We start from the raw sequence: 27811 nt of genomic DNA, 5'->3' as shown, positions 1-27811 counted from the left end.
GCTGAGTGGCGTTTAACACTAGAACTGCAGAGCCCTAGACGCGATGTATATTGTTTTATAACAATGCCACAAGAAAAAACTTAGTATGATTTATATTATAATATATGCTCGAGTAAAAAAGTGTACCTAAAAATTTCTCCTGGAAATATCAGGAATCGTAGAAGAAAAAATCAGAAACCAGTAGTTCAAGTGTTAATGGGCGGTTTCAAAATGGCATCCTAGATAAGAATCATCACGATGCATGCATGATTAATAGACTGCGGATTTTATGCATTTATAATCACAAATAAGTGAGAGAAATTTTAAAAAATTTGAAATACAGGACGCGGAGAAATATTTTCAGTGCATTAAACCTTTGCACTCGAAGCCATTTGAACTGTAAATTGAAAATAATTCTTCTGAGCTATAGTATTTCCATTTTATACGACAAAGTGCATTTTATGCATTTCATGCATTTTATGCATATGAAATTGAGTCTTGTGACTCGAACAACGGACACGCATTCAGCAATTCTTTGAATCTAAACTTTGATAATGTAAAAATAATATGGAAAAAATAAATGGAACGTGATATAACAATTTTAATGGCGCCTCCGAATCACCGCTCGAGTGCAAAGGGTTGAAATTATCGGAAGAAAGAACACATTTTCGTCTAACTATCAATTCCTACGGTACAAAAAAAATTTGTATTCCGCAGGAAAATCCGCAGTCCGCTTTTCGAAATTCGCATTTCACGATGATCGACGTTTAACGCGGATGTCCGGGAAGAAATCTGCGCAAGCTCGTTGTCGCGGGAAAGAATCGGCGGTCGAAAGGGTGGAGGGGGGGGGGGCTGTGTGCCGACCGTGTCCCTCGTTAAATTCGATAATCGCGTTAACGAACCGACCGGAATCGGTTGCATATTTACGGCCTAATTTTGGTGGGTACGCCGCGCGAGCGCGACGAGTGTTCGCGGTCGGCGGCTTACAGTTCATTCTAAATAATAATATGCGGCGCAGTCGATCGCGTCCGCGGATCGATGCGAGACTCGATTATAACCTGGCCCCCGGCGCATCTTTCACTTCTGTCGAGGAACGTCGCGGGGGTAAACGACACCTGTGCGACGCCGACTTAAGGCCTCCATTCATTCGACTAACATTCTTCGGAAGATACGTATCTCGCGAAAGTAGTCGAACACCTTTTAAAACGCAGCACATTTTTACGAAAAAATCTTACCCGTTTGAAATCACTCGAATCTTGTTTCAGACGTTACCGAACGATGCCTAAGAAATTGTTCTCACAGATCGTAATCAGTTGGAATTGATGGATCGGTTAAATTTGAAAAAACAGAAAGATTGAAAGAACTCAAAATTATTTATATATAATTCATAACGATGATGATGATAATAATTGTATCTATCGATGAGTTAAACCATTTGTTATCGGAAGAAAAAGTGATAAAAATGTAAAATCTAAAAACTAAAAAAAAAAAGAAAGAGGGAAGAAAAAATATTCCTAAATATATTATTAAATTATAGCATTAAATTATATCATTAAACTATATTATTAACAAATAAATTAGTAACAAATATATTATAAACTCACTAAAATTATTAAACAAAGAACGAGATTTGTATCTCGTACCTGTTTGCTTCATTCACATTAGAAAAGCATTATTTTCTATAAACTTTCGCATTCAAACGATCACTAAATATTGCAAATACAATTGATACAATGTCTACAAATTAATCGCGTCAGAAAAAAGGTGTTCGAATACTTTTCTCCAGATCACATAGAGAACCAACGCGGCAATCATCTGCGCAGATCTCCGAGTCTACAATTTGAAAAAGATCGACATTATTTTCTCATCGATGCTCGAAAACAGTGCCGGCGTTACCGAATACTTGCGGCAACGTCGACCCTGTGTGTGCCATGCAGGGGCAAAACGATCGCGGTGTCTATCACTGATTGCGAAAGCGCGGCGCGTCCGTCAGCTATCCGTGGGTGAAAGACTCCTGCGCCCTTGGAGGGGGCGGGAGGGCCGAGAGGGCGAAAGTAGTGTGGGATTCGCACTCGGCGAAAACTCCCACGGTGGTCGAACTCTCGGGCTGCGGGAGGGCTCCCCGGGAACTCTTACGAGCACGCGGCGCCCTCCCGGTTCTGATAGCACCCGCGTATTTTCATTATTGGCTGAAACGACCGCGTCGCGCCGGATCGCGTGACGAGTCGAGAGTGCACGAAACTGCAGGAGAGCCAGAGGCCGAGAGAGCAGAGACTCCAGGTGCCGGCCAGTCCAGGTGTGATGGCCCCGTTGTCCCCGTTCGGCTAACCAACTTATCACCTCCGCGAGGCGCTTTTCCCGGCCGAGATCGAGCGAATCCGTACACGGACCCGTGAACGCGCCGCCGTCATTCGATCCGGGCGAAACTGCGAAGCGCGGCCGACTTGCCCGTCGAATGAGAAACCGTTGTCCGTCGCGGCCGGAGCGGGCAAAGCGGGTAGTTTGTCGCGTCGGCGAGCCGGTTAACGACTGAAGGGTGAGCTCCGAACGTCCGAGCACTCGCAAATCCGATTCGATCAGGGTGACCGATCTCTCGCTTTCTCTCTCTCTCTTTCTCTCGCTCTCTAGAACTCGCGCGCTCTCTCAAGCGCTCTCTAGCACTCACGCGCTCTTTCAAGAGCTCTCTAGCACTCGCGCTCTTAGCACTTGCACCCTCTAGCACTCGCTCTCTCTCTCTCTCTCTCTCTCTCTCTCTCTCACGTTCTCTAGCACTCGCGCCCTCAGCACTCACGCTCTATAGCACTCGCACCCTCTAATACTCGCGCCCTCTAGCACTCGCGCTCTCTCTCGCGCTCTCTAGCACTCGCGCTCTCTCTCGCGCTCTCTAGCACTCGCGCTCTCTCTCTCTCTCTCTCGCTCTGTAGCACTTGTGCTCTCACTCTCGCGCCCTCTAGCACTTGCGCTTTCTGTCTCGCTCTCTCTAGCACTTTCGTTCTCTCTTTCTCGCTCTTCCTCTCTGGTATCCACATTCTAGCGATAATGGAGAGCCGGCCAAGTCGCGACCAAGTTTCTCTAACTCTCCGGCGTAATTTGATACAGGGCGGAGCTGGCCGAGGCGAAGAAGCGGGCGAAAACGTACAAAGAGAGGAAGAAACACGACAGATTCGACGGCATGCCGGAAGAGGAGGTCAGCAAGCGCGTTCTACCCGACCACCTGACCAACAACCTCGACATCATCATCGTAAGTCCATGCAATGCTCCACACACACACACACACACACACATCTTTACGCTCGTTCGGCCTCGCGACGCTGCACGCGGATGGGAAAATCATGCTTAACGCTGAACGCGCGCCGAGCAATAAAATCGACCGCGTGCAGCGCCTCGTGAAACCGACGAGATCCGATCTATGTATTTAGATCGGCGCAGTTTTTTATTACGGCAGTTTTGCTCCAATGATGTAGTTTCGTCGATCGATAACCCGTGACAATGTGCTTATCATTTTTTATAATCGTCGAATGGGAAACGGAGTCTCATTTGACCGTGGCAGGTTCAGCGTTAAGCGGTCCGTCATTCGCGATTTTTCGAGCGGTTCGTTTTTCCGCAGTCGCCGGAAAATGGCGCACAAAAAGGATGATTTAACTTTTCTGTTTCTAATTTTTTTGCCACGATTTGGAGGCAATTCGGAGGCAACGTGACGCGATTCGAAGGCAATTCGGAGGCAACGTGACGCGATTCGAAGGCAATTCGGAGGCCACTTGACGCGACTCGAAGGCAATTCGGAGACCAGTTGACGCGATTCGAAGGCAATTCGGAGGCCACGTGACACGATTCGACGGTCACATACCTAATATAGTAATTTTTCCCTAATTTGCGCTCAGATTGCGCACAAAAGTGGACAATTCGAGGAAAGGAGATACGATTATTCGAGCCTTGCGGTTAGTTTTTTTAGTTACCGTTTGTCAACGACTATAAAAGCGAGACGCAAGGCTCGAATAATCATATCTCCTTGAGATACGAGATTCCCAAATTGTCCATTTTCGTGTGCATCGACGTAGCAGTAAATTACATAGGCGCAGGAATAGCACAGTAACCTCAAATTTGGCATTTCCTCGAAAAATGACTGTCCCGCGGAAAGATCAGAAATTTAAACATTTTCGAAACATTCGAGCGTAGAATTAAACAGATTTTGACAAAAATATAACTCGAATATGCTTCAGGATCATCTATAATTGCTCATCATTTATAAATTTTAGCAATTCTCTCAAACATATTTTTTAATCCACTTCACCCTACGTTCTTTTCGGACCGAATCAAATTCGGGCTTCTTGTCATCGACATTCGAACATTTAAGTAAACGTGGCCCCGCGACAAATGTGAATCGTCTTCTTCCTTCTTCGAAATTACTTCGATCGAAAGAAAAGCTTCTAATCGTCGTACCCGCGGAGAAAAACGATGCGGCGAGCGGCTAAGTCCGCGTAAGATTCGTCCGTCGGCAAGGGCCCCGCGAATCGTGGACCGCGATCCGAGGGTCGAGCGCGGTCGTCGTCCTGTTCCCAGTAGCCGACTTCCGTCGAGCCGTAAATTTTCCGTGAGAGAGAGGCTCCTCTCGCGGAGCGGGCCGCGATTTCCGTCGCGTCGTTTTTCGCGAGCGAGGCGGGAACGATTAATCCGATTAGCCGTTGGCATAACGGGCGTCTAGTTAGCAGGAAAATCCATCTCGAAGGCAGCGAGACGGTAGGGAGAACGTAACTACGACAAATGGCCGTTTGTAGCGCGTTCGTCAGGTGTCGTAATCGCTTTAATGGTCCATACCCAATTCGGTTATCACGCTTGACGTTGGTAACGAGCGCGAACTCGTGCGCGCTCACGTTCCCGCCGGTCGTGCCGTTTCATCGAACACCCCATCGATGCGGATTGTTATATTCCCGTCGATTCGTTACGGTTTCCCGCGGGCTCACGATTTTTCTTCTCGCCGCCCCCGCCCCTGCCCCGCGCCACGCCGCGGTGCTCGCCGACCGTATCCGTGGGTTCCGTATCGCCGCCACAGATTTTTCCGCGGAAAAACGCTCGGTGACATTCGAGACGACGCGACCCGACGCGACGCGAAATGCTTCCGCGGGAAACCTGCCCGTGGCCGGCGGGGGAAAAAAAGCAAGCCGATACGCGTTTAATCGGGGACGAAACTCGAGATTTAAGGAAATCCGACGAACCGTTCGGGTCCGGGGGACTTTTAGCACTAGGTTTACCGAACGCTAAGAGCAGCTGTTTTAGATTCGTTCGTAAAAGTGACAATGAGGCATTTATTCTTATTTCTAACGAGTGTTCTTGTAATGTTTGTCGCGGGTAACGCGCATATTTAATAAATGTATCTGACACGCATGAACTCATAAATGTATATATAACTCGTAAATATAATTCGTGAATGTATCAGATAATACATAAATGTATCTAATAATACATAAATGTATCTAATAACTCGTAAATGTATCAAGTCACTCACAAATGCATCTGATAACTCGCAAGTGCATCTAAAAACTCGCAAGTGCATCTAAAAACTCGCAAGTGCATCTAAAAACTCGCAAGTGCATCTAAAAACTCGCAAATGCATCTAGGAACTCACAAATGTATCAAATAACTCATAAATATATCTAGTAATCCGCAATTGTATCTTTACAATTTGGATGATAGAAAATTAAAAAATTAGAGACCCGTCATTTCGACGGATTCCGTAAACCTGGCGTTCAAACAATATTAACTCTTTAGGCATTGAAACGAGATTTTATTAGCCAAAAGATAAAGTAATTACAGGGTGCGGAAAAAATCGTGTTGCCAATGTCCCCGATTCTAAAGCAGTCAAATAAAAATATACAGATGTACGAACAGTACTTCCTCTGCACCCTGTACATAGTCCAGTCGTCGAACTTATAACGACTCTGCTTTAAAAATTCGCTTATCAACCTAGTCCAGAAAATTAAGCAAAATTATTCAAAGAATCGACAACTATCGTCGCGTCCACGTAGCTCCCGTATCTTGCAACAACAGCAGACAATGTTAATTTTGCACGAAAATCCGTCGTATAATTATCCCGTAATCATTAACTTGCATTCACGTCCTCGGAAAATTTTATACTCGAGCTATTCATTTCTCACAGGAACGCAGAAAATTCGCGCGGTCCGATCATCGTGTTATCGACGTCGCTCCGAAAGGGTGGTGTAAAAGAAAAACGCGGGATCATCGTCGTAAACGGAAACGAACAACACCGAAACGACGCGGGAGGGGTCGGGTCGGTGCGCCGAGGGTCGCATCTCGGAGGAGAGAGTCCTGGATTACGATTCGGTGACGGGAGAGTCCGTTAGCGGCTGGTTCATATTCATATATTACGCGGAACGAGTAGTCAGCGTGGTCGATCATCCGTCAAACGGTGTAAACGCTTTAACGGGCCGTGGGCAATTCGGTTATTACGGGCGTCGTTGTAATCGAACGCAGCGGGACACCGGTGTTGTCGGGCTGGCTGCGCGTTCTCTCTTCGCCGTGGCCCTCTGGCCCTGGACAACCCCCGGTTTCCCGACCCCTCCGGACTTCCTCCGCGTCCCTGTCGCCTCTCGAGCACCCACCCCTTTCGTCTCCCGTGACACGGACTCGCTCTCTCCGCGGCGGTGGCGGCGTCGCCGATCCGCGTTGAACCGGGTCGCGTCGGGTTGGGTCGGGTCGAGCCGGATCGGGTCGGGTCGGGTCGGATCGGATCTTCCGTTCGGGTTCGAGCTCGGATCCGTGTCCCGTTCGAGCCTGTTCCGAGCCCCGGTCGAGTTCGAGTCGAGTCGACGCGACGCAACGCGAGTCGACGCCCGTTGTTTTCAATCGGCGACAATTCCACGGCCTACCCTCGCCGCGCGCGCCCAACCCCCATCATTTTATCCTCGTTTATCCCGGTCGTAGCGCCATTCGACGCCGGCCGACCGGCTAACGCATTGGCGTTAACGCGCTAATGCGATACGTACTTTATGTACGGAGGGAGAGGACTCAACCACCCGTACGCGACAAACGATATAACGCGATTTCGACCAAAGAACTGCCACCCTCCCCGCTCTCCCATATCCCATATATCCCGCACCCCCTTCCGATCACCCTCTCGCTCTATCTCTGCATCACTGTGTTCTTTTTTTTTTTTTTAAACCGTAGCAACTCCAATTATTCTACAACTCGGATCAGCGCGAACGATCCGCTCCGGATAAGCGCGGCCTGTTTTTCGACTCCTAGCTCCGCTCTGATTCCTGCGTTTTACCCTTTTTCCGCTTCTAGCTAAACAGAGACACCCGCCGCGGATCGTTGCGCGAAAGCAGCGGATTTTCCTCGCGTTCTCCTCGCGAGAGCAGCCGCCGTTCAGCCGTCGCTTTCCCCGTTTAACCCTTTGGCGGCTGGTGTGACGACGAGCCGGTCCCGTGACGTTTCCTTTCTTCTCTGTCGGAAGGAAACTATCAATATTTAAGCGTTCGAGGAAATACAAGCGGCGCACGGTAAATAACAACGTTTCTGCGAAGAAATTGTTACGATCGGGGAAGTTCTCTCTCTCTCTCTCTCTCTCTCTCTCTCTAATCGTCGCGAACGCGGGGGAACATTGCACGGCGAGCGGCTGTTAATTTCAGATAAATATTCTTTGAGCGTCTCCGTCGCGCTTTGAATTCCAGCTAATCGATTTCCACGCGAATTAATCGAATCTGCAGTCTTTTATAGGGGGGGAGGGGGGTACATTTTTAGTTAAATATACGCGCGAATTCGCGGCAGTCGTCGTCGTGGATCAATAATTTTTTGGATGAACGGAGTCGCCGTTTCTGTCGAGTCGTTGCGTCGAGTCGTCGCTGGCGAGTCGATTTTTCATCTGTACGAATTTATGGGCGCTTCTTAATTGCAATAAATGAATTGGTAGAATTCGATACAGTTTTATGGTTCGGTTAAGTTTTATTAACGATCGTTTTGATCGGTTATGTTACTACTACCGAGCGGTAGAAGCGGTCAGATTTTACTGTCTTTTAAAAACAGCAAGAAATAGTTAGTTAGTTATGTTTTGATTAGGACTTCTTATGCATTTACGCACGGATTTTATGCATTTATGACGAGAAGGTGCAATTTTAAGAGAGTAAAAGTGTCGAGACGATTGAAAAATATTAGGACACTAGTTTCAAACAATTCTGGCTCGAATCTATTGCAGTCGATGCGAGTCGATTTTTCATCTGTACGAATTTATAGGCGCTTCTTAATTGCAATAAATAAATTAGTAGAATTCGATACAGTTTTATGGTTCGGTTAAGTTTTATTAACGATCGTTTTGATCGATTATGTTACTACTACCGAGCGCTAGAAGCGGTCAGACTTTACTGTCTTTTAAAAACAGCAAGAAATAGTTAGTTGGTTATTTTTTGATTAGGACTTTTTATGCATTTACGCACGGATTTTATGCATTTATGACGAGAAGGTGCAATTTTAAGAGAGTGAAAGTGTCGAGACGATTGAAAAATATTAGGACACTAGTTTCAAACAATTCTGGCTCGAATCTATTGCAGTCGATGCGAGTCGATTTTTCATCTGTACGAATTTATAGGCGCTTCTTAATTGCAATAAATAAATTAGTAGAATTCGATACAGTTTTATGATTCGGTTAAGTTTTATTAACGATCGTTTTGATCGGTTATGTTACTACTACCGAGCGGTAGAAGCGGTCAGACTTTACTATCTTTTAAAAACAGCAAGAAATAGTTAGTTAGTTATGTTTTGATTAGGACTTCTTATGCATTTACGCACGGATTTTATGCATTTATGACGAGAAGGTGCAATTTTAAGAGAGTGAAAGTGTCGAGACGATTGAAAAATATTAGGACACTAGTTTCAAACAATTCTGGCTCGAATCTATTGCAGTCGATGCGAGTCGATTTTTCATCTGTACGAATTTATAGGCGCTTCTTAATTGCAATAAATAAATTAGTAGAATTCGATACAGTTTTATGATTCGGTTAAGTTTTATTAACGATCGTTTTGATCGATTATGTTACTACTACCGAGCGGTAGAAGCGGTCAGACTTTACTATCTTTTAAAAACAGCAAGAAATAGTTAGTTAGTTATTTTTTGATTAGGACTTTTTATGCATTTATGACGAGAAGGTGCAATTTTAAGAGAGTGAAAGTGTCGAGACGATTGAAAAATATTAGGACACTAGTTTCAAAAAATTCTGGCTCGAATCTATTGCAATCGATGCGAGACACTTTTATTTCGCATAAGGACCCAGCGGTCTCGTAATAACAATTCCGTGGCAACAACAATCGGATGAAAATCGCGTCACGAAGACCGCGAACGAACTTTTTCACCGAACACGTGTACCTCCGATAAGTTTCTATCGTTCTAGAGATTTTTTTCAACGTTCCAAAGCAATTTAGGCGCGAGACGATTATTTCGGATCAGCAGGATTCTACGCTTAGAATATCTGCGAGCTGTATTCTACTCGTTAGTTAGGCCAGATAAGCTCGGGAACCGGGAACGAGAAGAGATGGGACTTGCCAGATATTCTCTTGAACTTCGTAAATATTCTTAGCACGATGCTCCCGCGGATAGCCGAAATTTTCTAACTCCCATCGCTTCTTTTGTCTTCGGAGTGCTCCGAGGTCTGGAAGTCTCGCCTAACGAATGGAACTTGGGAACTATGCGTGTTCTTAATGGGTGCTTGCCGGCCGGTAAACGGAACAATAACAATGATACCGCGAAGAGAAAGGCCGGAGAATATTTTGAATAACGCCTCCGCAAACTTCTGTCTCACGCTAATGAAAGTAATTCTATGATCCTCGCTGGGCGGCGGCTGTGTCAATTCTGACCCGGAGTACTTAGATTCTTGTTGTAACGTGAATGTTACGTCAGGAACAATGGAAAGGCTGATAAGTCTGCGAGAATCTTCGGAATCTTCAAAATCTATCTTTGAGAATGACTAAATAAAGGGGTCGGCATTTGTTGTAAATAGACTGCGAATCTTTGTTGGAGATAAAAACTTTTTAACTCGATTGTAAAAAAGAACGGGAATGGAATAAAAATCTCTTCTTTTAATAATTTAAAAAGACTGAAGAAAAGATAGCAATGTTATTAAATTTTTCTAACGTGTTTACGTTTCGCTAACTTTTTCAGTCGTTTTTATATCGTAAATGGATAAAATTTATTTATTTATTTATTTATTTATTTTATTAACGGCAGTATAGTATAATTTTAAATCCGTTGCATAAATTATTGTATTTCGTTCGGGGTTTAATTTATCGCATTTTATTTAGAGACGGGACACTCGATACCTCGAATCCTCGAAATCCCACGAAACTCGAAACCTCGTGGCATTTTTGTGATTCGAAACACCCGAAACCCGGTTAAATAATAATTTGTATGAAAAAAAAAAAGAAAACTTACAAGAATATTGGCGACGATGGGAATTTATTTTCATTCGACCAATAACAGTCCAATTGAGCTCGCGCTCAGATCGAATCGGTCGCGATTGAATCGGTACGATTTCACCGATCGATTACAATCGATTTGCATCGCGAGAGAGAGAGAGAGAGAGAGAGAGAGAGAGAGAGAGAACAATATTATAATTAAAACTAGAAGAAAGCGACCAATTTCTTCGCGCGAAAAATGCTACCATCGAGATGTCCAACTTATCTCCGTTCGTTTTAATCGAAGCTTTACAGGTAGGACGGTCGCGTAAGAAGCGAAACGCATCGATCAAATAACAATAGCAGACGGTTGACCTTTTTGCCGGAACGTCGCTGAATTTCCCGACCACTTGGGAAACAATTATCGGGACACAATCTCGCCTAAGGAGCAGATTACTCCCGTATGACTACTTAATGGTCCCTTCAAGGGAACCCTTCGGCCATCTTTCGGCCATCGTCTCCGCGGTTCTTTGGCCACACACATAGAGAGAGAGAGAGAGAGAGAGAGAGAGAGAGAGAGAGAGAGAGAGAGAGACAGAGAGAGAGAGAGAGAGAGAGAGAGAGAGAGAGAGAGAGACATAGTTCCTTCCTTTGGGAGCGGAACGGGCTTTGATGGTCACGGGGATCTCCCGAAAGGGTCTCGGGGCTAAAAAGAGCCCGGTGATCCTTGTGCATCGCTGAAAGGGTCTCCCGTTTAACGGGCTCCTCTCTCTCCGCAGCCGGCCGGGAAAATTCTTGGGTGCCGGGAACGATCCGCGACGCGCATTGTTCCTCGGCTGTCCGCGCAAACGATTTCCGCGAAACGGTCGGCCGCGAAGTCACGTTTCCTCGTCGTTAACGAGCGTGCACCGAAAGTTGCAGCCAGCCGCGGCGGTGCAGCCTGACGGCGGCGAGGACGCACACGGCGCGGCTACCGGCGCGGCTCGCGGCGTCCCTGTCCCGTGTCCTTGGACTTTGTCGTTATTAATTGTCCAACCGACGGCGCGAAGAGCGAAGATAATGTGGTTGCGCAACAGGTACTACCACACCTGTGTCTGCCGCGTTGCATAATCGCGGGTAAGAACGGTGCTGTACGTGAAATCTTTGCGCGTGTACACCGTCGTCGTCGTCGTCGTCGTCGTCGTCGTCGTCGTGTCGGGAAAGGAATTCACCGTGAGCAATCGAACAAAAAGCGACGCGATCGCGGGGCCCCTGCCCCTTTCCCCGGGCTGCCGGCATTCTTCCACGATCCCCGGGCCGAGTCCTGGCGGAAACGATCTCCCGCGAGCAGCAGCAGCAGCAGCAGCGGCTTTGTGTCCTCTCGCGGCTGCCGCGGACCGCCGTCGAGCCGCCGCCGCGCCGGGACGAGGATAATCGTTCTTTCCTCGGCGAACACGTGACGCGATAACCCGTGACCCGGCAACTCATTTTCCCGATAATTATCGCGCCGCTCCACGGATGTCTGTCGCCTCGCAATAGGCCGGCAGCCGGAACACGCCTTAAACCACCGCGGAGATCTTTGTCTCGGCGAGCGCGGAACGAATCGCGAAATTCGCGGACGCGGGTGCACAGGGGAGAGAGAGAACGGACTTTTTCAAACCAACTCGCAGATCGACGCTGCACGTTTTCCGTGTGGCTTTTTTCCAGCCGCGCTGCTCTGCTGGACACCGTCGACTTATACCGTGGTCGATCCGCGGTGTCCATGATGCGGCGAATACAGTAATGTCTCCCTAACTGGCGCTCAGATTGTGCACAAAAATAGGCAATTTGGGAAGAGGAGATTCGTATCTCCTCGAATATCTCGAATATATATCTATATATATCGAATAATCGTTTATTCGAGCCTTGCGGCTCGTTTTTATAATTGTGGAAAATCGGTAACTATAAGAACGAGTCGCAAGGCTCGAATAATCGTATCTCCTCTTCCCAAATTGTCTATTTCTGTGGACAAAATCTGAGCGACAATTAGAGAGGCATTATTTGTACAGCGAATGCTCGCTAAATTGACCCTCGGCTTGGAAACCAAAATGGAGAATTTTGGAGGTTTTCGTCGAGTTATAGTCGGTCGAAGGTGACCGATTATTATCGAAAACTTTGTCCACGCTATGTACAGTAATTTCTCCCTAATTCGCACTGAGATCGCGCACAAAAATGGAGAATTTTGGAGTAGGAGGCACGATTAAATAAATATTATTATTATTATTGAAACCGAGATCAGAGCAACTTGTTTCATTTTTTAGCAATAGAGAAGACAGAAATGGTCGTAAAAATTACATCTGTGCTACTCTTAAATCTCGTGGATGCAAAACAATTTTGATTTTTAACAACTTTGATTTTCTAATAGAAAAAACAAGAATGAAGCTCGTAGATACGGAATTATTTGATTTTATTTCATATTATAACAACAGAGGAGACGAGAATGATTGTAGAAATTACATCAGCCCTATTCTTGAATCTCGCAGAGATACACAATTCTAATTTATTTACTAAACTACAATAAAAATTGAATACACCAATTTTGCTAAAAAAAAAAGTGCTGTCGTCCGACATGACAAGCATTGTTTCGAATTTAATCAAGCTTACGCGATTTGGAACTGTTTTCAGTCATTTAGCGTGCCACTGTTAGACACGGGGGCGAGCAAAGGGTTCACACCCTTTGCAGTTCTACGTCGAGTCGACGTTTACTCGACACTGACTGTGACATCACTAGTCACTTATTTTGCTGATTTAGGTTACGTTCTACGACTAGTGTTCGCAATTGCTCGGTACGTAAGAACAATTCTATCATTTCTCAGCTGTTCCAAACGGGTCACGAAAAACGCAAGGGAATATATGTTGGATCACAGAATGTTGCAGCAAATTCTGAAACAGGAACGGTGGAAACATTCTGAAACGCAAAGGATTAACGTTCAAAGGCGACGTTCATTTCATCGAATTAAGCTTCGCGTAATGGGGACATCGCTCGTGTTATGCGAGCATGTTATGCTACCCTTCGCGGCGCTGCACCCTTCAGAAACTTTTGAAAAATTATGCGTATTTTGCGGAAGTCGCTCGCGAGACACGGTTATTTCATCGACACGCGGACGACGGGGTTCGGGTCCGTTCAGACCCACGATATAAATATCATCGTTCGACTATTTAGTTTCCGACGACTTTAGCTTCTCGAAGACTATAGCAAAACTAGCCTGACTAGAAGGAGTACCTTAAAAAATCTGATTACATACAACGAAAGTGATTACATAAAATCATAAACGATCCCTAAGCACGCTCGGTCATATTTTTGTCAAAAAGATCTGCCGTCGAAGGGTTGAAAGCACTGTTATTTCGTCGAAAGCATTGTTATTACGAATAATGTTATTTTTTTGCAGGAAATACGATCGACAACGGATGTTCCATCTTCGCACTAATCGCCATAATTATTTCCCAATCATTTGCATCCACTGTCAATCTTATTTTCCGCAAACGAAAATAACGCTATCCGTAATAACAGTGTTTTAATAATAACGTGTTCGAAGGATCGCGCGCGGCAGGCGCGAGATTCGTCGATTCGCACGGGAATCGGAAACATCCTGCGCACCATCGGCTGCTTCGGTCGGAATAACAGCGACCTGGCGGCAACTAATTAGGACAGGGAGCCACGAAGATCGAAATTTCGCGCGTTTTCCTGAGCGGTTCGCGGAATATCGGAAAAGCGGACGCACGTAAGGTTCGATCGCAGGCGACGGGAGAGCGTCGTCGAATCGACGTCGAATCGGAGATCGAACGCGTCCGACGATTGTCGGCGGTGGAACAAAGCTGCCGAGAGAATAATCCTATCGGCGAGCACGGAAACTAGTTGGAAATAAGTCTGCCGCGTAATAATTTCTGGAAGATTGAAGCCGCTCGAGGCGGGAATCAATCGACGAGCCCCGGTGAAACGTAATTAACCGCGTGGCCATTATTTCCGTATCGCGCGCGTTTCCTTGAATGACCGAGAAGACGACAGACACGGGGCCGGCTCTAATCCACGTTCCACGTTTTTTTCTGTTACAGATTGGAATCAACCCCGGATTGTTCGCGGCCTACAAGGGCCACCACTACGCCGGACCCGGGAACCATTTCTGTGAGTTCGAAACTTTCTTCTTTAATTAACGTTTATTTACTTCCGTCGTGCCGACAATGGCGAACGGTTATTTATTTATTTCTTTATTTATGGGAAAGCCCATTAGCAGAATAGAGTAATTTCGGTCAGAAATGTACGGAGATCGGAATTGAAACCGGCAGATCCGAGAATACTGAGTCGCGATTTTTCGGGCCTCGCAGCTCGTTTTTATGAAAACTCGGGACAGTCGGCGAAAAAAAGCAGTGGCCAGCATTCCCGGTGTACATTAATATGATTACATAGTAATGCTAGAATGAAGACGATGACATAACTTTTTTTATTTCTAATTTTTTGCCACGATTCGAAGGCAATTCGGAGGCCACGTGACGCGATTCGAAGGAAATTCGGAGGCCACGTGCGACGAATCGAAGGCAATTCGGAGGCCATGTGACGTGATTCGAAGGCAATTCGGAGGCCACGTGACACGATTCGACGGCCACGTAGCAATAAATTACATAGGCGTAGGACTAGCACGGGGAAATTCACAGCAACCCGAAATTTTGTCATTTCCGGGAGAAATTACTGTAGTCAATTTTTAACACTGGATAACTTTCAAAAATAATTCTACAGCTATGAAAATTTTTCTGAAGCGTGGAACATTTATTATTTTATCATATTAAATCGAGAGTAGACATAGTAACTTAACGGGAGAGCACGGAATGACGACTGACGAGAAATTACAAAGACGAAAATTACAAAATTACAATCGAGTGTTGGGAATTCGATCTGACTTTGACTTTCGTTGAAACACCGGTTCGAGTGTTCGAAGATGGTTTCGCACGGTGAACCGTAACAGTGTTTGCACTTTCGGTGATTTTTCGATGGGCTCGCCTAAACGAAGCGAAGGGTGTCGGGGAATAGAGTTCCAGGTTTAAGTACCTCGATCGCGCGGAATTATTTTGCAGGAGACCGACGTTCAGCCTGAAATGGTGTCCTGTTTCGTTAAAATTAAAAAACGCGGTTATCTTATTCTTGTTATTTTACTGTTCGCATAACGAATAAACAGAAAATAACTTTATTATATTTCGTATATTATACTCAATATATTCTTATTATAAAAATAATAAGAGCAATAATAACAATAATAATAATAATAATACCTGAAAGCATAGAAAATTATTCTGACAGAATAGAGAACAAATTCAGCTGTAAATTCAGCTGTAAATTCAGCTGTAATCATTTCACATGAACGATACATCCAAGGCGGTACTCTGACCGGCACACCTTAATTGTTAGCCGGGCCGTGCTCGTCAAAGGGTTGATATAAAAATCGTGTCAAGCAGAGGAGTGTGAACGCCGTGCGGCGCAAACACGATTGGACGGGGGAGCCTAAACGGCGGTGGGAAAGGTGCGAACCCGGTATATATAATAGTATAGATCCGAACGGTTCGCGGAACATCGTTGGGAGAGAGGACAGGCCGGAGCCGTGTTCCAGAACGTCTCCGTAGTTCTCGCGTTATAGGAGTTATCGGTGTTACGAGTTACCCGCGCGCGTGAAATCGCGCTCGTCACCGCTCAACTCGGCTCGGCTCGGCTCGACCCGACCCGACGAGACTCGTCGCAACGCCGGTTTTCATTCACGCGATTTCCACTCGGACGATTCCGATCTCCCGAGCCGGTTAATTAAGCTGACGCAAAGCGGCGATCGACGTCGAGCGCGGCTCGAGGAGTCGTCGATGAACGCGATGAAGTTTCATTCGGCGCGGAGCGAGACGGAGAAAAAGAGAGAACGAGAAAGAAAGAGAGAGAGAGAGAGAGAGAGAGAGAGACGTAGAGTGAGTGAGTGAGTGAGAGAGGGAGAAAGAAAAAAAGAGAAGAAAAAATTCGCGATAACGCGAAAGTACGCTCGACTGGTTCGGGGAAAGAACGCGCTCGTTTCCACGACCTATTTTTCACCGATTCGAGTTACGAGCGCCGATAACTTCGACGGCAAAACGCGATTACGATCGAGCACGGCGAAGAGAGGGCGAGAGAACGCGGCGAGAGGAGAGCGAGAGAGGGAGAAAGAGAGGCGGCCGTGGGAGAGAAGGGTGGGTCTGGGATCGTTCGAGGGAAGAATAGGGCGCGCGAGGGCCACTCGATCGCGCGTAATCGGCCCTCGCCCTTCTCGCGATTTTCCTCGGGAAATCCTGCGCGATCCGCGGACGCTCGCGATTATTCAGCGAGAACGCAGTTGCTCGCTTGAACCGCGCCGCGGTTCGCCGTGATTTCAGCTGATCGAAAAAATTCGCTGGTTCTCCAATTTCTTCTTCGCTCTTTTTTTTCTCTCCCTTTTTCTTTTTTATCCGAGCTTGATCTCTCTCTCCCTCTCACTCTCTCTCTCTCTTTTTCTCTCTCACTCTCTCTCTCTCTCTCTCGTTTTCTCTCTCTCTCTCTCTCTCCCTCTCGAGCGGTCAACGCGATCGACCGAGACAACGATCATCGTTTATTTTTAACGCGCTCCCGGCGGAAAGCAGAACGAGACTCTCGACGTGGCCGCCTAGCAGCGTAGAAGCGTCTTGGCGCCTGGTTGCCGATGCCAGGCGATGGTTCGTTCGCGCGCCCATCGAGCCCACTCGATTCCGCACGCTATATTGCGCCTCGGCGAGCAGAGCAGAGCCGAGCCGAGCGGAGCCGAGCCGCGCGCGGCGCGCCGCACAGCGTCGATCGTCAATGCACAAGATTCAAAAAAAGTCACTGCTTCGTATCTATTCGAAGCTGTGTTCAGAATGTGTTAAAATGTCTGAATAATCGTATTTTGCAACAGTAGTTCGCAATGTTCAAAAAATTGAGCAGGATATGAGCAGAAAAAGTGTTCATAACATCAAAATGTACGATCCGACGAATGTGTCGGAATTAGAATCCCAGGATATTTGTTTGTTTAAACCTTATCCAAATTGTAGAAAAATAAATCGACCTTAATCGTTTCATTTCGGGTTGATTATTGTATTGCGTACAATGTATATTATAAAATTATACATATGCAAATAATACATTATAAAATTTCTACGGACGAATTACAATCTTATAACGCCTGGTCATCATTTTTTATAGAGATTGCTTCGCAAAGTGGCCTTTTGTTCCTGAGACAATGTAAACAAGCTGCGCGTTGCGAATTAACGTACTATTTGATTATTCCGAGCTCGTTCCAAATTAACCCTTTGCACTCGAAGCCATTTTGACTGTAAATCTAAATCAATTTTTTTGACCTACGGTATTTCCATTTTACATGACAAAGTGCATTTTATGCATGTGAAATTCGGTCTTGCGACTCATACAATTGTTAGACTCTTAACAATTCGTTGGTATCAAAATTATCTTGGAACGTGATACGACAATTTTAACGGTGCCTCGGAGTCACCACTCGCGAGCGCAAAGGGTTAAGGCATTCTGGTCTAAAGTTTATTATTATTATTATTATTACTTAGCTTACGTAACTCGGAAGTTACGATTTTCGTCCGGGAGTCTGATGTAATGCGCGCATGTAACGTCTGCGCGCCGTTTCGATCCGTTTCCCGTCGCTGCGCCACGCGCCGTTTCGCGAGATAACGCGTTTTAACAACGAGCTCCCGCCAAAATCGGTCCGCGGGCCCGTCTTTCGCCGATACGTTGCTTCAATTCGCCGACGAGCACGCGTCTTCCAAAACGGGCGCCGACTGTTTGTTTGCCGGCGCAACCGTGACCTCGCATATTTTATCACGCCGACCGGTCGCAGTTTATTTCTGCGAGTCGCATACGCTGCCGCGACGCAGGAATTTCATTTGATTTCATTTGATTTGATTTGATTTATTAACGGGCATAGCACTTCGGCATAGACGGGAGAACAACGCGAACGGTAACGCGGATTTTTTCGGCGAAACGAACGTTGTCCCCGCGTCTATAACAAAGAACAGGAGTTACGTGCAAACACGTTTCATCCCTTAACTCGGCGGGAGGGCGGTTAAATTGATCGCGCGAGTAACCGAGTGAAATTCAGATTTCGAGATATATTTTAGATTTTTAAATTATATGTTTAATAATTATATGATTATGTAATTTTAATATTATATATTTTTTTTGCAATTTAAAACACTGTACTTTAACACTAGATTTACGGAGCACAAAAAACAGCTGCTTTATATATGACTTTATAAAAGCAATAATGAGACATTTATTCTGATTTTTAACAAACGCTATCGTATCATTTAAATCGTACAGCATATGTATAGTAACATATAAATTGAACAAGTAATTCATAAATGTATCTTTACGATATGAATAATCGTAAATTAAAGAACTAGTGACCCGCCATTTTGGCGGGTTTCGTAAATCTAGAGTTAATGTAAAAATGACGCGGTGGAAAAGAAAGGTATTCTATAGCCATGGGTTTATAATATTTCGAGTGCGGGCATCTTTGAACCGGTAGCTGGTGCCCTGTGTCACAAATATGGAGCATTGGTCCGGTTGTTACGTTATTTTCAACTTAACAGAAATTTGGTAAGGTTGGAAATAATGTATTATAACTGGACTGCGGATTTTATGCATATTTTTGACAAAAGTCGGAAGCTGCAATTTGAAGCGGTGAAAACCGTTCAAACGATTGAAAAGTATCAATACACTGGCTTCAGTCAATTCAAATTGCAAAAGAAAGAACGAAACGTCCATCTGGCTCCGATTTATTGCAATTGATGCAAGAAAGCTTCATTTTACGTTAAAATTCGCAGTCTGCTTATTAGGATTATTAAAAGACGAAAGAAGACATCGTTGCAATTCACTTGGACAATTTTTGCGAAATGATGCAATAAATTCCCCTATTCAACTCTATTCGATCTTCTAACAAAGATAAAGTAGCAAGATAAGATAAAGCAAGAGAAATCATGATATTTAATAAATTTAATCGTGTTACATTTGCGAGGAAAATCATCGTCATTCGCGATCATTTCTCAGGAAAATCGATCTCCTTGCCATTTTAAATTGCACACGTTCGATGTTCTCATAAGTGCATAAAATTCGCAGTATAGTTATGATCAATCCTCGTTCAACGATCATTCCACAACAGATCTGCGAGCGTTAATTTCGCCGATCTCGATCGCATTCGTTACACGATCGAGTCGTCGTTGTTTCACCCGATGGTTCGGAACAGTTCGGAAGCTCGGAACGTTCCCAGCGCGAAACGCGACTATTTCCGAGCTTCGCAGGCCTCGGCCCGACGAGCGGAACGAATTTTTAAGCACGGGGAATACGTCGGCGAACGCGTTAACGAGGAACAAACGAATTCTCTCGTGGAAAACGGACGGAGAGGTGTGCGGTAAAGTAGGCAGAAGACAAGTTTGCGTAGCGTGTAATCGACGAAGCAACTCGAAACCAAGTTTCCGGAGCCAAAACATAGTGCAGTCTCTCTCCCTCTCTCTCTCTTTCTCTCTCTCTCTCTCTCGCTCGCTCGCTCGCTCGACATTCTCGTCGCGCTTTCGTAACGACGAGGCGCGTGCTCTCGCTTTCCAGCCCGATAGCAATCGCATCGCATCTTCGCGCGGCCACTTCGAGAGAGAGAGAGAGAGAGAGAGAGAGAGAGAGAGAGAGAGAAAGAGAATCGCGGTTCCGCCCACTTACTTAGTTAGTTGTTTGCATTTCTTCGTCGGTGTCCGCGAATTTCGACGCAGCTCTCCGCCGCCCATGGCACAGTTTTCTAACCGTTTTTGGCCCGCCCGTCCCACTTCGCGTAATTTTCCTTGATCAACAAATTTCCAACCGCGCGTGACGTTCCCCGATCTCGAGAGGTTCGATCGGGAGGATAACGAAATCGATAACGAAATCACGTCTCTTTTACGGTAGGAAACTATGAGTCACGGTAACCGTTCCACAGCAACCTCGGGAAACCCGTTTATCGTGTCCGAAATTATTTTCGCGTTATTTCGAGGTCTAAGATCATAGCATGGTTGGGTCGTCGAAAAAAATGTCGGATCGCAAAATGAGATCTCCAGTATGTTAGGAGATCATGGACTACGATGATATTGTTTATATCATTTATATATCATTTATATCATTTATATATTACTTATATATCATTTATATCATTTATATATCATTCATATATCATTTATATCATTTATATCATTTATATATCATTTATATCATTTATATATTACTTATATATCATTTATATCATTTATATATTACTTATATATCATTTATATCATTTATATATCATTCATATATCATTTATATCATTTATATATCATTTATATCATTTATATATTACTTATATATCATTTATATCATTTATATATCATTCATATATCATTTATATCATTTATATCATTTACATCATTTACGTCCTTCATATTTGTTATAACCGTAACATCGTTAATATCCTTGTAATATCCTCTAATTTCTGCTACTTCTATCGTTCTCGTTTAGATAGACTCTTACATAACATTTTTTATCCACATCTGACCTAAGTTTGTCTACGTCTTTGGAATCGCTTCATTAAATTTTTTAATACTATTATATTGCTTAATTGTAATTGTATATTATATTGCTTATAACTGTAATTGTTGAAAATCGGTAACTATGAAAACGAGTCGCAAGGCTCGAATAATCGTATCACCTCTTCTCAAATTGTCCATTTTTTAGCACAATCTGAGCGTCAGTTAGGGAGACATTACTTTAGTCTCGTAATTTTGTCCACGCGAAATAGCACCGTTTTCGTTCGGTCAAACATTTGTTAGTCTCCCTAGAATTGATGAAAATGTTACTTCGAAACGAACACTACAGTAAATTCTCCCGAATTTTTCTTCAGCTTGTAAACAACCATGAACAATTTGGGAAGAGGAGATACGATTATTCGAGCCTCGCGCCTCGTTTTTATAATCGTTGACGATCGGGAACAATAGAAATGATCCGCAATAATCGCATCTCCTCTTCCCAAACTCTCCACTTTTGTTTACAAGCCGAAGGAAAATCGGCGAGAATTTGCTGCGATTTATTTCGAAGCAACATTTCCCTCAACTTTGCGAAAAGTGACAACAAATGTTTTCCCGTATATTTCCCATAATTCCCCCGGGTGTCTTGTAATTTCGTTCGTCTTGCGTAGAACGCGATAAAATCAGTGGCAGTGGTGCACAGGTTTTAGGGCGAGGAGCACTTCTTAAACCCTCGATTCCCTTTGTTTGGCGATCCGTCGCGTCGCGCCGTTCGTTCGCACGCGTTTCGCCTCGTTCCAATTTCGGGAAAGCTTCAACCCGTTCGCGCGAGAACGCGTCGCCTTGTCGGTCCGGAGAAATCTCGTCATCTCGCACGGCATCATTATTCTCGTCGTCTTACACGGACACGGGGGTCCTCCCGTTGTTCTTTTAACGACCGTGTGCACAAAAACGGCGGATTATTTATTTATTCGTCGGCACGATGCTCGGCTCGCACACGAAGGAGACGCGACGGTGGATACAATTCGCGTTAGGGTCGCCGCAAGGAGCCCGAAAAAAATCATAGTTCGCGCGACAGTGATCGGATCGATCGCTTGTCGGTGATCTGATCGTTCGTAGCGACGATTCGATTGCTCGTTCGTGCGTCCGACGTGTCCGACTTCGTGGCAGCCTTCCGTCGGTTTCAACTTCTTCTCGATTATTCCGACATTTTCAATGCGAATAACACCTTTTTCTTTCGGTTGCCTCCCTCGTCGTTCTTTAGAACGGACGTAGGGGAGAGACCGGAGTGAAAAGTGGACGGGAACCGAGGCAACGTGACAAATAATTCAGAATCTATTACAGCTAATTACCGTGAATTTTTTATACCGGTATTATGCACTCCGATTGTTCCGACATGTGCATTGTTACGCATTTACCGTACAATGTAAAAATGTAAATACACGCGGCAAGGTAAATTACTCTCCGCTACGACGAAGTTACATTTTCTTTGATAAAAAGAAATAGTTGGTCGCTCGAACCTTCGAGCAAGCGATTTTTTCCGATTTTTTCCTTGCCGGTTACCTTTAATTCGATCTTCTTAAACGCGAAATCGATCGACGCTTAACGCGCTTGAACATTTAATTGGTGAAAACGTGTGATCTTGGAGCATAATTGCTGATATTTTTGTAACACTGGCACGTCTGGCCCGTTAATCGAACAAATATTATTATAATTATTATTATAACTATGGTCGGAGATGATTGTATCATCAGCGATCGGGGATGAACGTGATGTTACAACTTGGATCAAAAAGTAAGAACGGAATACGACGAACAGAGTGCTGATCTTTATGCAGAATAGAAGTTGTTCAAGTTAATCGTAAGGAAATATCTTGAAAATACAAATCTAATATCTTGAAATAATAAAATATCTTGAAACTATAAATCTAATATCTTGAAATAATAAAATATCTCGAAAATATAAATCTAATATCTTGAAATAAAATATCTTGAAAATACAAATCTAATATCTTGAAATAATAAAATGTCTTGAAAATATAAATCTAATATCATGAAATAATAAAATATCTTGAAAATATGAATCTAATATTTTGAAATAATAAAATATCTTGAAAATATACAAATACCCTCAAATTCCTCCAATGACCTTACAATTTTATATTTGACCTATAGATGTATCAAATCCGCGGTCTAACGATTACACAATATCAGAAAGATTGAGATACTATTGTATCATTTCTCTCAATTTGTTACCAACAAGTCAAAGATTGTTTTTTCGGCGAACTGAAAATACCGCGATTAAATAATGTCACGGTACAAGCAGCCGAGCATCGCGGTAGAAAAACTTTCTCCGTAAACGCGTTACTTTTCGTGTAATCGTGGTCCAAGGTCGAACTGTAACTTTTCATCCCCGAGTCTCCCCTAGTTCAGACTTTTCACTTTTCAATGGTTATAAAGTCATGAAGCTGTTCTCATGGGAAGCGATCGAACGGGGTTTCTTTAGTCGAGCGAAATCTAAATAGATTCGGACCCTGGTGTACTTTTACGAGGTGCCGGATACCGGAAAACGATCGAACAGATTTCTTCGATCGAGCAAAATCTGAATGCAGACTCGCGATATCTCTCGGTGCTCTTGCGAGAAGACGCGCGCCGATCGTAACAATAACAACGAGGAGGAAGGTGAAAACCGGGCTGCGGATTTTTATGCATTCGCGAGCAACGCGGATACGTCAAGTGTTATAGTTGCATTTATATCTATAGTTGCCGGTTACGTCAAGGTTATTTTATTTTATAAAAACGAGATGCATGGCTCGAATAATCGCATCTCCTATCCCCAAATTGTCCATTCGTGTTTGCAAGAAAAATTGGGGGGAATTTACTGTAATTAATACTAGAATTACCGAGTCTTAAAACTCAACAAAATGCATATTGCTTTGTAACAATGATGATATTGAATTTACTCGAACTTTATACGATTTTTATTACAAATATATGCATCAGTGAAGAAAGTTTAATTAACTTAAAAACATTCCTCGCAAGAACGTTTCCATAATTTCAGCAACTGAGACAGAAAAAAATCAGGGACCAGTCATTTCGACTGGTTCGATAGTTCCAGCGTTGGAAACAATATTCCATGATTCGCAATTTGTTAACGTTAATGCACGAAGAAACAAATCTCTGTGCAAGACTCGCTTCTTACAACTCAAAGAGGTTTACAAGGAGGCTTAACAACTGAGAAAAAAAGGAGCGTCATTGTTTCCAGTGCATCGATTACAGACCAAATTTATTGTAATTAGTTACTATTAACTAATAATAACTAGTTAATATTTATTATGGACTATTAACACAATCTATAATAACTTCACCATTCGTTTCACTCGTCTTCTCATTACTTCGACATCTACCGATCACATTACAAGACATAAATATACATTTTCGAAAATGTAATTTGCCGCATTGTGATTCTAACCCCGTCAATTAATGCACGCGGACGAAGAACCCGCGGTGCTGTTTCGGGGGCAGGATCGAGAGGAGGGTCCTGCCGCGCGATTTAGTCGACGGAAATCGCGGGGCAGGTTCGAGAAGTCGCGAATACGCGCGAGACCGATTTCTCGATCGGCCTTTGAGCAAACAATTTTGCGCGCTTCCGAGCCGAGAGGTGGTTATTACGCGCGCGTGCATTTTATGCCCGCGTCCGTGCGCGTATGTACGCCGGTGTGTACGCGTACCTCGCCGTGTACATGGGCCCGTTGCACATAACGGTACGCCCGTGCGTACATACATACATAGATGCATGCCTGCATACATACCTGCATCGTACGCACGTACATGCATGCATATATACATCCATACATTCTTACGAACATGCATATATACATATATACGTACATACATGCATGCATACATGCATTGCATCCATGCATTGCATACATACTTACATACTTGCATACTTGCATACGTACATACACGCGTGCGTACATACATGCATACGTACATGGGTGCATAGATACATGCGAAAGCGGGACCGTGTAGCCGGCAATGAAGAGAGAGAACGACCGAGAGAGAGAGAGAGAGAGAGAGAGGGAGCGCGCAAGTGAGAGAAAGAGAGAGCGAGAGAGGGAGAGAGAGAAAAAGAGAGGGACGAAGAGAGCGAGCGGCCGCGAGCAGCCGTACGTTCACACATAGGTAGTACATACAGGGTGAAGTTAGGTGTACGCTGCTGGATTTTCCAGGGTTTTCCCGGGGTTGCGGTAGAGCAGTGGATGGGGTGGTGGAGGAGGTTGGAGGAGGAGGAGGAGGTGGGGGCGGCGGTGGTGATGGTGGTGGTGGTGGTGGCGTGTAGAAGGGAGGGCAGGACGAACGGGTGGTCGGGAACGGGATGGGATACGAAGCGGGTTGAGTCGGACTGCGAAGAGGAGCGAAAGGGGTGAGGGAGGACGGTTGTAGTGGAGGGAGGAACTATAATGAGTGGTGCGCGCGTGAGGGAGAGCAGGATAAAAAGGGGGTGAGAGGGAGGCGGCAGGGGGACGAGAGCTGGAGGTGGGCGAGCTGGAGGTGGAGGTTGGAGAGAGGGAGGGTGGGGAGGGAAGGTGGGCGGCAAAAGGAGGAAGAGGGAGGCGGAAGCAGGGTAGTACGGGGTAAAAAGGTTGGAAGCTGTGGCAACCGGCGGGGCGAGGGACGCGGCCAACGCAACGGGGTGACCAGGGGGCGTCGGGGGAGGTCTGCCGGTGGTTGCCAGCTACGGTGAGAGAGAGAGAGAGAGAGAGAGAGAGAGAGAGAGAGAGAGAGAGAAAGCGAGAGAGAGAGAGCAGGAGAGAGAGATAGGACGGAGAGCGAGGGGCGGTTTGAGTGGGCCGCCGGGGGAGGGGGAGGGTGGCCAGATCGAGAACGACGGGTCAATTTAAAGCATGGTGGGAGGGAGTGGCGGGCCGGGCCTAAAGGCAGTAAACGCCGAAAAATTCAGCACGGTTCAGCCGGTTCGATCGCTCGAAAGCGAACCAGCCCAGTGATCGAGCCTCGCGCGTTACCCGCCGACGCGACGCGACGCGACTCGACTCGACTCGACTCGACGCTGCGCGACGCAGGCCGCACCGCACCGCACCGTGTTCCCGTTACACCGAACGGGAACGGGAACGAAACGGAAACAGAATCGAAAGCGGCCGAAACGCGGCGAAACCGAGTCGCGAATCCAGGATCGCGCCCGGATCGCACCCGGATCACGCCGAGTCCAAGTGGTTCTTGTGTCGTCGCGCCTCGCGAGGTGAAGATCGGCCCCGAAACTCTCCTCGGCCGGCTCCCGGCCATGTCCGATCGGTAATCGTCGTTCGCGCGCTTTCCGTCGGAGGAACACTCTCCGGAGGAACCAGAGGGAACCAAGAGGGAACCAGGAGGGAACCGGAGAGAGAGCCGCAGCCACCCCGCGATCGATCGAGGTCCGCAGGTCTGCCCAATCCGCCGGAGACACGCCGCGCCGCCGACCGGCTCTCGATCATCGATCTTCGCCGATCGCAAGTAGGAAGACGTTGTCCACCGCCAAGGTAGTGCGATTGCCGCCGCGTTGCCAGGTGGGAAACGCCGCGAACCGATGCGGGAATCCGCGCGACGGATCCGCGCTCTCGTTAACTCTTCTACCCCAGCGCGTAGACTCGCGCGAAACACGTTCGCGAATCGAACGGAATCCCGAGACGAATTCGGCGCAGGTTGCGTCGCGAGTTCGCGACGAACGATCGTCGGAAACCCATAAAAAAACGGTCGATCTCGGAGATTATCTAGTCTCGAGAGGTATCGCCTCTCTCGTTAGGGTACACAGTGGCTTTGCGACCGATAATCATCGTGGCCAGAGAGACGATGGTTGCGCGTATCGCGCGGCTCCGATAGTCGGCGATGCGAACGATTCCGAGCGCGACATTGATCGTTGCTCCCGCGGGAACGGATCACGATGACGGGCCACGAAAAATGTGGCCGAGCTTAAAGACTGTTGCGACCGAGAACCGAGTTACGGTTCGCGGACAAAGTTCTTCTCGAGGAGGGGGGGACACGGCGGGTGTCGAGGGGGAGGGGCGGAACACGCGCGATGCTCGAGGCTCGAGACGGCATTGTTCGCCGTTCGAAGAGTCGAGGGTAAAAAAGTTTGGTGTCGGGGGCCGCGGCGAAAGGGTGGCCGCGCCGCGAGAGTGTAATCGAGAAAGCGGCCGCCGGAGGAGGGTCGGTCGGTGACCTAATTCAGGCGGCGGGGTTTTTCGAACGGCGCGAAAGTTGAACGTGACCGGGGAAACTTTTCGTGGCCGTGGCGAACAATCCGCGTCTCGCGTTCTGCTCCCCGCCTCGGCCCGGCCCGCCGTGGCCCGCCGCGGCCCGCCCCGCCCCGTTTCGGCTCCTCGAGGACCCGAGAGGGCGCCGAGCCGAGCCGAGCCGAGACTCAGCCTCGGCTCTCTCTCTCTCTCTTTCTCTCTCTTTTTCTTTCTCTTTCTCTCTCTTCGCTCTCTTGGCACTCCCGCGACCCCGACCCCGACCCCGAGAACCAGAACCGGTGTGCCCGAGAGAACACCGATGAATACGATTCGGTCCAACGGACCGTTCGAACTTTACCGCGCCGCTATTTCGCGACCTAGCGCCGCCGACGTGTCGCTCGTTTCGCGACAGCCGCGCGACGACCTTATCCTTATTTCTTCGTTCCGGCGATGCCGCGCGGTCCTGTCGATCCTCGACGTCTACGAAGCCACGCCTCGACGGCGTGCCTCGTCGTCTCGTCGGGATAACGCGCGGTCCCATTTACCGGTCAGGACCGCGCGAGCAGCACGTGTGGCCGCCGAGGATGTTAATAGACGAGCACGGTGATCGATCGGCGAGGACGAACCGGATGCGGATTCGAG

The 27811-nt window shown here is 46.3% G+C and overlaps 2 protein-coding genes across 2 annotated transcripts in view; one reads left to right on the top strand and one right to left on the bottom strand.

Moving 5' to 3' along the window:
- Tdg (Thymine DNA glycosylase) overlaps positions 1-27811 on the top strand; it is a 173342-nt gene that overhangs the window by 110665 nt on the left and 34866 nt on the right. The window contains exons 6-7 of the mRNA XM_076520237.1: positions 3079-3220; positions 14449-14518. Of these exons, the coding sequence (XP_076376352.1) occupies positions 3079-3220; positions 14449-14518 (212 nt within the window). The remainder of the gene's footprint in view (positions 1-3078; positions 3221-14448; positions 14519-27811) is intronic.
- Dnmt3 (DNA methyltransferase 3) overlaps positions 1-27811 on the bottom strand; it is a 211357-nt gene that overhangs the window by 157729 nt on the left and 25817 nt on the right. The gene's annotated exons all lie outside the window — the stretch shown is intronic.

The sequence above is a fragment of the Megalopta genalis genome, chromosome 3, assembly GCF_051020955.1.
Source record: "Megalopta genalis isolate 19385.01 chromosome 3, iyMegGena1_principal, whole genome shotgun sequence".
In the NCBI taxonomy this organism is placed as follows: Eukaryota; Metazoa; Arthropoda; class Insecta; order Hymenoptera; family Halictidae; genus Megalopta; species Megalopta genalis.
This window is presented reverse-complemented; position numbering and strand designations above follow the sequence as displayed.